We start from the raw sequence: 12,652 nt of genomic DNA on the forward strand, positions 1-12,652 counted from the left end.
ATCAGCTCCAAGAATTCTGGTACAGTAGAAAGTTGGTGGACAAAAATACATTTTCCTGTTTATAGCCTTTGCTCCTGTTCACATCTGGAATAATGCACTGGAGAAACAGTATTACTCCCATTTTCTTACTGTCCTGCCAGTATTAGTGTCCAGCAATAGAGAATTTGAGACACTTCTGGTTTGTTTTCCTTTTCTTTCTGAGAAAAGACATAGTGAAAACCTCCCTCCAGGCATCAACAACCTCAAGCAGGTCAGGGTCTGGGAATTCAGCAAATGCAGCAATTTTGAATACAAGTCCAAATGGCTGTGCCAGGACCAGAACAGAAACATATTTCAAGAACATCCCAATTTTTGGAATAACTAAGGTCTTATGCAAAGTTTAGATATTACACAAGGTCTATGTTTCAGCGGTACAAAGTGACATGGCTGCTGCAAGCATGAAGGAAGATAGCCTTTGTGTAGGGGTTTTTTTTCCCTTTTCCAGTAGTATTTTCAGTCTAGTAACGCATTACTAATGAGCAGATTAGATATACTACTCCTGTCGCATTGTTTGATACAGCATTATGTGATCACAGAACAGAACAAAAAAACCCTAAACCAACATTCAGCAAAACATCACATTGTGTTTCCCTGAGCACAGAACTTTCTCACAGTAAAATCACAACACAACAAAATTAAGCTTGTATTACCATATGCATCTAAATTCTTTTCCCCAGATATGTAACTAATAACAAACATATCCTAGGTGAGGTCCCAGTATACTATAGGGGAAATCATAGCTTGAAACGGGAGAGAATGTTAGGATTTTGAAACAGGGGTGAACGGTTACCATTGTAAGAACAACTTCCATTTGTGTCTGAGTTTGATAGCATATAATCCTTTGTATTTCACTTGGCAAATGCAGCAGCTACTGATAACTAGTATCACCCCCATGGGAATACAAGAAGAAATCTTGCCCAGTTTTGCTCCAAAAGATATCTCCTGAAAGCTGGCCTTTTCTCTGGACTAGGTTATTGTTTGCTCATTTCATTGGTTTCCTAGCAACACCTTCCACAATAGGCCTCTTTTCCAATATGTAAATGATTGATTTTAAAAGCCCCTCAACTTCCAGTTAAAAGTTTTAGACACACTTTTTTCCAGGATAACTTCCTTTCCTCCTCTGGTCCCCGATATCAGTGGAAAACTAAGCACTGCATAGTAGAATTTTCAGGAGTGGAAAGGCAAGAGGAGAGAAAGTGTCTACATTTACTGCCAAAACCTAAAAGGACACGCTCAAGCGCAGTCCCAATTGCAGCTTCTGTAAGTGCTCTGCATCTGCATGTAATTGTGCTAGCCTGCATGCCAAATGGCAGGAAGCGAATTCCGGTGTGGTGTTGATTTGGTCAAGAATGCTTTTCATCAGACTTTGCAAATTGTTTCACTGTGATAGAAATAACCACATGCTTTATCAGCACATTTGCCAATACAAAAACTATATAGTAAGATAAAAGTTACCTATATTAGGACCTTGCATAGTATAGAGACTGTACTGATCACCTTTTTTCAAATAGAAAAGTGCTATAAAGCACCATATATAAAGATGCTTTAAAACAGATGTGATAAACCAAAATGACAATTTACACATCTATTTAACATCTATATAACCACCTGATATGATATTCTAATGACTTCTCTTTAAAGACTTGGCTAATGAAACTTAGAAGTCTAGAAGTAAAAAAAGAGCCTTCCACATCATTGGCTATAGAGACTTTTTGGTAAGTTTGATACATAAAAGCAGATATAGACATCCTGCTGGCTCTTTAGCTACCTAACAGAAGCTGTTCTCGAAGCATAAAGCAGAAGTTAGAAGGGATGTATAATGCATGTGGTGTGCAAACTGTACATGGAAAACTGGAGTCTTTAATATACTGATTGTGTTCCTGTTATGCAAATGATGATTATTCAGAGCTGACAGGAGAAAAGCTCAGAACTGCACATACTAGCTGCTGATTCAGACCAAGTGACCACAATTTGGTCACTTCACTACAATCTGTAAGCTTTATGACTACAAATTATGAATTTTAGAGGCTATTTTTGACTATTAGCACTGTTCCTCATCATATACTCTGTTTATCTGTACCTGCTCTCCTCCCAGTCTCGAGACTTCTTGGTTTCATTTGGTTTGATGCAGCGGATGTAATGGGGTGTACACTTCATCAGGGTGCCAACAAGGTCATTTGCTTGTTTCTGTAAAATTGAAGAAAAACAACAGGATTTGAGCTGAACAGGGTAAATCCTATGAGAGAATTCTAAAAATTATCAGCCATCTGCTGATGATTCAGTCGCCTTTGGTCTTCCTCCAGAGCAACTGAAGTGTCTTGAGACAACATGTACCTCGTGAGAAATTCACCACTAAGTGGAAGGTACAACTGCCTCCAGCTATGTGAATATATTTAAACGATTTTATAAAAATATGGAGTGACAAGGCATGCCTCAGGTGAACTTGACTGTCAGGGTGAAACATACAGGAAGAGGGTGATGAAATATCATTTTCCAAAGTCTGCAAGTGTGTAATCTAAGCATATATTTTACGACCGGTCTCAAAAAAGATGCTTGCCTTGTAACACTTGCTGCCTTATTCAAGGCACATTATGGTCAGTAGCAAGACTTCTGGTGACTTCAGTGGGCGCTGGATTAGGTCCTGATGCATTTCTGCACTATAAAGAGACCAGTTATCTATAGTTAATTGTAGGACATGAAGTGGCTGAGTGAAGGGGCTCATTCACTATGCACATGCAAGTAGTATTACCACTGCCATCAATTTGCTCATTTGGAAAATTCACTGCTGCACAGTACAGCTGAACAGAACATGTAATGAACAGTGGTGCTGGGCAAAACAGGATTTTAACAGGTAAAACATTGCAATTGAGATACTCCTGATGTCTCCACAAATGTTTGGACAGTAAAAAAAAACAGCAAAGACTACTGGGTTTTTTTAAATCTTCATACACAAACACACCCCCATCTATGCACATACTAACACAGCAGAACTAGACATACCTTGATTTTGCTGCCTGCAGTGGTAGGACGGCCCTTCTTGTCCACTTGAAGATTTTCAGGAAACAGAGCCTTTATAAAAGGCCTAAGAAAGAATTAATAAAACAGTGTTGGTATGGAAAAACAATGCAATGCAGAAATGTTAGGGATTTGCTGTAAAAGTTGATAGTTGAGCAGAATATAAATAGCTATTTCTATTAAACTTGAGTTGTATCAAATCTATTTAAAGATCAGTATTTTCCATGAGCTTCACTCCTCACAGAGATACATTACAGTCTCAGTGAGCCCTAGAAGACATGACACCAGACTTCTAGACGCAAGGAAATGCATTTCTCAAAAAGTAAGCCTCAATTAATTAAAACAAGTAACAAAAAAGAAGTTATTTTATATGTTACAGCGCCTGCCCTGAGACAGTGCCAGATCACTGATGGCCTTGTTCCAGGCTCAAACAGCTGTCATACCATTTGATTCTGACCCTGCAGTACCTTACTCACATTTGCAGAAAACAAAGGTCAACATAATGCAAGTGATGCTGTTCTACTGCAGAGATGTTTTATTTCCACTTTTATACAAATTAGTTCATAAGTTGCAAAGTATTCAGGCCCTCTGCACCCATCTGAACCAACACATTATTCCTAGCTTTAAGCAAGTTTTGCTTACGTACAAATCACTGCTCTGCATGAGTTCAATCAAGTCCATGAAAAGAACATCCCGATTTCTCTCGCAGAATCCATCCATATCATAAGATACCTGGGCCAAGGTAGAAATTGAGTGTTTGTGGTAAGCTGAGAACCCGATAATTAAACAAAATTTAAATTCTGTCCTCATCAGTAGCTGTTCCAACTTTTTGGTTAGTCTGGTATAACTTAAAAAATACTACAATGATCACTACCTCCTTGCATATACTATTAGTTAACTCACAACAAGCATAAAGGAATTTCATCTATGTATTTAAATTCAGTAAGAAAGATTGTTATGGACCAAGTAAATGGAATCTGACACTAGCTTAGAGAATTAAAGTCAATTTAATAGTGAATTTTATTGCATGGAAATTTTTGCATTAAGGATTTACCTTTACTAACTGCAGGAAATCATGAACAGTCTGAGAAACATACCCAAAGAAGACAGACCTGTACATTAGGTTCCCAGTTTAATTAGTATATCATCCCCTAAGGATCATTTTTCTATTTGAATTCTTTAAATTTACTGCTACTATAACCAACACTTAAGATTATAATCACAAAAAATACAAAGGGCATTTATTTATTACATTTAATATTAAGTTTGGTAGGTTTGACAGCAACAAGGCCCAGACTCAACTCTAAGGAATGGACATGTGTTAGGGCATATTTGTTCTAAGCTCCCTACATTGTGAAAGGAAGACACTGTCTCCTGAGATACTCTACCTACTGAAAACCAAAACAGCCCTCTACAGGGCTTCCCCCTTCCTTTCATTACTGTTTTTTCTTTATAAATACATTATGCAGAATTCAGTGATGATTTTCCACATTACCTTTCCAGCATAATGATGAATGATAAATCCCTGGTTCCAGCTGTTGAAATGCTCATGAGTCCCAATCTGCATCTGGAGTTTTTGAAGCAGTGTTTGGTCAGCTCCTTCTCCCACTGCATGCATTGTGGCACACACATCATCTAAAATGCTCATAATCCCTGGGGGATTCTAATGCATTGGAAAATAACAAAAAATGGCAAAAGAAGTGAAGAAAGAATTACAATGCAATTTTTTTTTCCCCTGAAAACAGAAAAATACCTTTTCTACAAAAAACACTACAGCAAAGCCACAGCAGGAAAAAATCCTCCTGTCAGTGGAGTTCGTAGTAAAGATTAATCTGCATGCACAAGAGTGCAGTTTAAGGAGAGATGCCACTTCATGAAATGATAGTGACAGTGGGAAATCAATGATGGCTGTTAAAAACAAACTAAAACAAGACGCACACCCTTTCCAAATGCTCAACATTTGTTTTGGTTTTTAATTCCCTCACAAAGCAACCTTCTTTCCTGTTCCACAAAAAAACCAGCCTGTGTCTGAGGTATTTAAACTTGCATGGCATAGTGTGACAAACTTAAGAGCTATCTACAACTGTGATATAAATCCTATCTTCCTAGCTACCCTGATACAGATAGGAGATGGGATAAATCTGATGAGCATTTAAGCACAAGTCACTACAGTTTTCTGAACTACTGTTAAAATTACCTGGCTTTCATGAGGACAAAGAGCCAGCTAAAAACAACCTGTTTCTGTTCTAAACACCACCATTTATTGTCACTCCAAATCAGAACATGAAGACTTTACGTGCAGCAAAAGACACAAATTTCTTGTATCTACAACACTTCCTCATATTCCCTCTTCACTTGTTTCTGCTTAATTTGTGATAGTACCTCAAAGGAAGTGCGTACTGTAGCTTCCCCAGACAGAAATACATCCCCCAGGGACACAAAGAGCTGTATCTGATGTACAGTAGAATACATCATGAAGTTCATGATAAATTTAGGTGAACAAAATTTTAATTTCCATAATTACATTTTTAGTCACACATCAATCATGCTATCTTATGGGTCTCTTATTGGTCAATATCTTTGATAACATACATCTTGGATGACATATATCTTAGTGCTCTTGTAAGCCATCTTATGTAAGGTCTATATATAGGTTTAGGATGACTCAGTAACCGAACAACAGTATTTGCATTTTTCCTATGAACGTTCTTGACAGCAAAGCAGTTGCCCAAATATTTTAGAGAAAAATCTTATTGCTTTTTCCATCTGTTTGCTCTAAATACTTACCACTTTGTTCTCTATAAGGTCACACACTATTTTGTTGTTGAAGTAATCTATTGGTGTCCATCTGATTCCTTCTTGCACATATTCTTCCTGTTGAGTAAAAAGACAGATGCACTGCAGATGCAGCACTAGTTTTACCATGCACTACGTATACACAAACTCCACACTAACTCCTGTTCAGAAAGACTCATCAAATGCGAAAGTGGGGGGGAGGTGGGAAAGATCACCCTTATGATAGTTAAATCCATGCTCTGCTGCCAAAGATATGAATCAGAATTGTCTCTCCACACATTCTATTGTCATTCATAGACCTTGAGTAGTTACTGGTAAGAGCAGGATTATTTTATCAGTGTATTCACTGTCAAAGTACTTTGCAAGTGACTTTTACACTACCTTGACAGTGCACTTAAGCACCCATATCCTAATCTATTCTAAAAATTCGGACTGTAATGGGCATGTCAAAGGATCAGACCCCCAAAACAATACATTCAGAAATGCACACGAACTGGAGAAAGAGCTCTACTTGTATTTCTGTACACAATCACTGTAACCACCAAGAGACTGGGGGCGGGGGGGGGGGGGGTCAATCACACCAAAATCAGGTTCAATTCACCACTCAGTTGCATAGGTATGAGTTGAGCTAGATGCTTAGCAGGTCGTTTGTGCACTCAGCTGCAATGATCAGTTACTTTTATACAAAGGCATTCTTGAAAACGTTGTCCTAAAGCTGGTGCCAGGCCTGAGATCATGCTGTATACACTGCTTCTGTCTCAGCTGCATTCTGCCTGCCCTCCCATGCAGAAGCTCACACTCTTTATGTATAAAACAAGATTTTGCAGTAAGACTGTGAGCAGAGAACTGCAAATACTTTCAGAAGTATTTTTGCATGTCTCAGTAACGTATTTCACCCATATATATTAACAAAAACAAACGGGTGTTGAGGAAATTAAGAAAAGCTTTCCCATTTAAATGTGTGTCATGTCCAACGAAACCACAGGGATGGAACCAAGCTGCAGTTTTCCATTTCTGTCCATGAGTCAGAATATGCAGCAAGGCTGGGCAGAATCATATGACTGCATTAGTAAGTACACTGTGATGGACTCAATTCTCTGCTACTGTACTAGAGAAAAATGCCTGTAGCTAAAACTATTCACACTTTTAGGGTCAGCCAACAAGAAAGGTAATTTTTTTTCTTTGTCTTGCTTAGCAAGGCAAATGTTATTGTTAGCAGACAATGAAACCTCATTTTTTTCCACCAACTGAAAAAGCAATGAATAGCTCATTTAGGAATTCAAAGACAATAAATGTCTGGTTACCTGTTCTGCCTTCAGTGTCAGTTCAATAAAAATCTGCTGTAGCTTTTCATTAACGAAGTTGATGCAAAACTGTTCAAAACCATTTTTCTATAGAAAAGGAAACAATTTAAAAATTAGTCTCATGCTTTATATGCAATTATTCTTAGCTCTTATGCTGGCAATAAGCTTCAAAGAAACACTGTCAATGATGGATGGGTTGCTGACTTTATAGACATTCTGTGCAATCTCAGATCTTTTAAGATCACTGACCTAGTTTCTTTGAAGTTTCTTCCATACTTTGTGTTTATTAAGTGAGACATTACCAGTGAGAACTCAATGTCCAGGAAGCTGGGTTGGGTTCTGGCCACAGGATTTGTTTGGGGTTTTTTGTGGCTTGGATTCTTTTTTGCCTCTAAATAAAAACCTCCCAGGTCAGATCAGCTCAAACCCCAAGTATTGCAGTGCCTTACCTGGAATATTTCAAAGCCATAAATATCAAGGACACCGATATTATATTCTTCATGGTCCTTCTCCATAGCTTTATTAATAGACTAATGAAACAGAAACAAAATGTAAACCAAAGTGGAGTTTATACATTTAAAAGAGATATTCATATCCTTTAATATTTATATATAACTATTGTTTATTTTAGAAGAGTGTATTTTAATGGAATACAAATATACATAACAGAGTATTTTACTTTCACTTTTTAACGGAGTGTTATGAGCAGCTAGGAAATAAAGAGTACACCACCCTGTTTCCAGGTTAGTGAGCCCTTTGGGTCTACCGTTTGTAAAAATCTTTTCCTGTGGCGTAAATGGCTCAGTTAAAAAAAAAAATAAAAAAAAAAAAAAAAGGAAGGCAACAGAAAAAGAACAGCTTTAAGCGTGATACTTGATGCATTTTGCAGATGGTACTATGAATCTTTTCACCTATTTCTGTATTCCCCTACTTTGCAGCCTCAGTGCTCATCTGAAAATAACCCACTACTTAGGATAAAGTAAGACTCAGAGAAATATGGGTGCTGACAGAAAGATGTCAGGGTCCTATGGGACAGTTGTGGCAGGAGACTGCAAATATAGTGCTGAAAGCACTGCTCATTTGCTTCAAAGCATGTGTAGCACTTGTTATATTGTGCCTTGTATATGATACCTGTGGTCAGGCTCTCATTGTCCTGCTCAGTGCTGCTGCTAAGGTTCAGGCAAGGAAACAGACAGAGTTAAGTAACAGGCAAGAAAAGTACTGCAAGAAACATTCTTAGCGTATTTCTCTTTTGTTTTGATACTTCAGTAGATTCAAGCAAATCCAACTTACATCCACCAAGTAATCAAAAACACGGGAATGAAGGGCCTTGGCCAGTGCATCCCTGGTGTAACAGGCTTGTTCCACATTTAGCGTTACATTAATGGACTCAGATTTGCCTCCCCACTTGCTGTCCATCTGTCTGCTGGTCAGTTTTTCCTTTAGGCGCTCCTGGTTAATTCCCAGGAGAAAAGCAGGGAAAGCCAAAACTGCAAGAAAGATTGGGGTTACTGGATTATGACTGATGGACTAAAACAATACAGACTGAAGGGAAAAAAATTAGCTATATCTCTAATAACAATCAGCAGTAATAAACGTCATGAGGCAAGCAACTTAAAAAGAGGTGGGATTTATGTCTTTAAAATTTCATTAATCCCCCCAAGGTCATTTTCAATTCTTTACTTACATGGATTCCAATTAAGATAAACCACCTTGAAGTAAATTAGTTATTTCTGTGCCTTTAGTCCTTCAAATGTACAAGCTAGCTTAGGTCATAGCTTTGAACTAAGTGGTTCAAACAAATTACTCCCAGGGAAGATGGAAATGAAACATAGAGCTCACACATTAAATAAAAATTGACAATTAAAAGTGCTTTGTAAAATCATGAAACACTTAAATTGCAATAAGGAAAAAGCCATCTGCTTCTGAACATTCTCTCCCTTTCTTCTTGTAAAGATACTAGAGTTTTCAACTGCCTTGCCATTTATTTGGGTTTGGTTTTTTTAATCCCTTACTCTGGAGGTAACATTGTAAATTCTGGTTTTCCTTGTTTAAAAATAAAGCATAAAAATACATCTGTGCAATAAGCAGCCACAAATCTAGCACTCTTTGCATTCTTAACACGTGGTGCAGATGTTAGCTGCAGGTATCACACACCTTAGGGAATGGAAAATGAGAAATAGCTTAAAAGCAAATGGAACTAGCTCCCAAGGGCAGCTCTCGGAGCTGGTATTGCACCTTCACTAAATCACACAATGGTCTAACAGTGTTTCCTCCACGTTCCATTGCTTTCAGATCTACTTTACTAGTGTGAGGAGCATGTAAAATAATCACTAAGGCAGCAGCCACTCGTACTTCGCGCATCTGCAACGTCACAGCGATTTCGCTAAATCCATCACTACATTAATCCAAAATAATTTTTAGAACTTAACATAACCATCAGCTCTCTGAAATCTGATTTATTACAATCAGAAAGCAGACTAAATTTACTCTAGAGTACTAGGAACCACATAACTAACGAAGGCTGAGTCACTGGCAACGTCTCTGGTAACTTGCTGAGAAATCAGGTTGCAGAATACATGGAAGGCAAATCTCATATGCTTTAAAACTAAAGGTATGCTCACATATACAGTAAAGATACCAGAATATTTAGCCAATACTACTATAAGAATTTGTAAGAATCACTACATACACCTGAGAAACTCTTCCTTCACAGTGCTAATGATTTACTACAAAGAAAGAATAGATGGACATGACTGGTTCTAACTTGTCATTCTTAAGATGCCTGATCATTTTCCCTAGTTAGGGACCACAGAATTACCATCTAGAAATTATTACAAAGCAGGATATGCATGGAATTGAAAAAACGATCCTCAAAGAGCCATCAGTAGCATTCTGTGGAATAGCTTTAAATAGAATCTGTGAAGAAAAGCTGCAAAAGGATACGTTCACACAGTCATTTTCAGAAAGCGTAAAGCAAATCTTTCAATACAACGCAAGTGTAAAGAGGGATGGTCTAAATCATTTTCTTCGGTCAGGAGAGAACAAATAGTGTTTGGCATGATTTGCAACATGGAAAATTTAGAATAATGACTTCTTTTTTCCTCAAATATTAATTATAATCAAGGTCTGTAACAGACAGTAATCACTGGCAGTTTTAAAGAAGTATTTATCTAAATATCTGGCAAGAATGGTCTGTCTAGATTTGATTCTGACTCAGAGTATGACACCAGGGGTTTTGGAGTCTTGAAGAATGGCCTCTGCATGTTTTTCTGCAGTTGGCTATACAGTAACAAGAACCCTATTGACCAAATTCTTAGAACTTTTTAGTGTTTCAGACTTACACAAAGCATGACTTATCAGTGGTTTTTCATTGTGTTTTATCTTTCATGGCTATCCAGGCTATAAATGCTTTACTATTTAGTTGGCTAGGACAAACAGTAAACTGGGAGGAAAAATGGAAAGGAGAAGTGAACCCAATTCTTAACTTCATAATGCAGAAATTGTATTAGACATCGCTCTTTCTTCTCTGGCTTGTTTAAAATGCAGTATGTTTATGACTAAGTTCTATATTCATTCTGTCTGCTATTTTTTTCAATGTGTTATTTGTACACTACTTCTGTACTTATATCCCAGCGAGCAATACAGTGTACATGGCTCATCACAAAAATCCATTCACATTTACCAACTTATGGAACTTTGTTCAGAAGTTTGGAACTTCTTGATACAGCACTCTGTTATCTATCTTGTCTAGCTATGTTCTGATTTCATTAAGATTAAATACTGTGATTCATACAGAAGCACAGTAACTCATTTGGAATCATAAGGCATATAAAATTTCCTATACTTTTATTTGGATGTATAAAAACCCACAAAATGTGTTCTTTGGGTTCATTTACTATTCTCTCAAGTTAAGAAATTAAGGTTAAAAATGACTGATTTTTATTTCCCTGTGTTTTAAAAGAAATAGAGTACTAATGCAGCTGGGAGAGAAGGTGACTAGACGATATATTTTATTCATATTTAACTTATATAAAACTAAACAAATACAGTTTTCCTAAACACAAGGACCATTCTGAAATAAGTTGAGAACAGATCAACATGTATAAGCTACTACATACGTTGTGCTTATCCACTGTTGTCCTTAAGCTATCAAGGTAACATAACATCTACATGAGATGCAAGGTATAAATCATGACAAAAACGTTGAAAAAATCAAGATCAATCATCTTTCAACAGGTTACTGATGTGGGCCTAACTAATATAAAACATCAGCAAGAGGTGAAGGATGCAAAGACCATGTACTGTGGATAAGGAATTAATAAATAGTTACACAGTAGATGTACAGGGAGGTACAGGTTAAGAACTTTGCGAAAGGAAACTGAATTGTAGTATGCAAATTCTGAATGCCAATTCAATTTTGAATTTCTGTTTTTAAGGCACCTCTTCTGGATGCATATACATATATATATGTATATGCCTGAGCACTGACTGTATACCTGACACTGGAGATACTCCACAAGTTGATAGCTGCTTGCACATGAAAATGAGGTCAGGCAAACCACATCCAAAATGGGTATTTTTATAAATTTATGGTAATGCATTGAAAGGAGCAGAATTCAAGCTTGCTTAAAGCATTTCTCACAATTTCTATTATTTCATACTGAAAGGCTGGAAAAGGACTTCTTTAATTCAAAACTGCATCCTGTTAAGTCAGTGGCATTGTATAAGGCAAAGCAGGGGCCTCACTACCACTGCTTTTGGAATACAGTCTACATTAGCAGCCTTGCTCTGTAAGAAATGATGCACTGTGTTTGGATAAGCAGCTCAAGATTGAAGCTCACTTTATGCCATCTGGGCTTCAGCCCACTGCTACTTCTGTAAGAGTTTCCAGAGGTACTTACATTCCTCACTCTCTACTCCTGCATAGTTGCCAACTTCTTTGAAGCTGATGTTTCCCAAATGCAGTATTCCTGCCACTATCTGCAGCACCAATGCCTGTTCCTCTGCAAAGATCCCAATCACACTCATTGCATGCTGCAAAGAAAAAATTACTGGATCAGTTGAAGGATCTGTTCAATGACTTTTGTCATAGAAGTCCCTTTAAAATATTGATGTTAAAAATCTGGGGTTTTCAAAGCAACTCAAATTCTTAAGGCAACCAAATTTCATTACAGCCTGCGCTGAACTTTCAAAAGGTACTAGCTGTCCTACTCCAGCATTTCTGTAATTTTCTAATTAAATATAGAAGCATCTAAACCATTTAGAAGACATTAGCTAAAGAAACTCTGGAAAAAAACCTGAAAGTTACTAAAAACACAGGCACCTGCTCTGATGTGTCACACTAAAGATAAATATTTTCATTGCAAAATAGACAATGAACTTAAGAGACAATGATTTTATTACTTCTACACAGACAATTCATCTACTGAGACCAAGAATTGTGAAGCTGCACTGAATGGATCTAAAAAGCGGCACAGTCTGCCTGATTTAGGCTG

At 37.3% G+C, this 12,652-nt stretch overlaps 1 protein-coding gene across 5 annotated transcripts in view; it reads right to left on the bottom strand.

The window, feature by feature from the left end:
- Positions 1-12,652, bottom strand: part of MYO1E (myosin IE) — a 114,609-nt gene that overhangs the window by 24,619 nt on the left and 77,338 nt on the right. For all 5 annotated transcript variants that reach the window (XM_061347520.1, XM_061347522.1, XM_061347523.1 and 2 more), the window contains 9 exons: positions 12,059-12,191; positions 8,448-8,644; positions 7,604-7,684; positions 7,155-7,241; positions 5,842-5,928; positions 4,550-4,717; positions 3,701-3,786; positions 3,040-3,121; positions 2,120-2,226 (listed from right to left, as the gene is read on the bottom strand). In XM_061347520.1, the coding sequence (XP_061203504.1) occupies positions 2,120-2,226; positions 3,040-3,121; positions 3,701-3,786; positions 4,550-4,717; positions 5,842-5,928; positions 7,155-7,241; positions 7,604-7,684; positions 8,448-8,644; positions 12,059-12,191 (1,028 nt within the window). The remainder of the gene's footprint in view (positions 1-2,119; positions 2,227-3,039; positions 3,122-3,700; positions 3,787-4,549; positions 4,718-5,841; positions 5,929-7,154; positions 7,242-7,603; positions 7,685-8,447; positions 8,645-12,058; positions 12,192-12,652) is intronic.

This window comes from Neopsephotus bourkii, unplaced genomic scaffold, assembly GCF_033783945.1.
Source record: "Neopsephotus bourkii isolate Nb327-2 ecotype Australia unplaced genomic scaffold, CSIRO-AGI_Nbou_v1 NB_318, whole genome shotgun sequence".
Classification (NCBI taxonomy): domain Eukaryota; kingdom Metazoa; phylum Chordata; class Aves; order Psittaciformes; family Psittacidae; genus Neopsephotus; species Neopsephotus bourkii.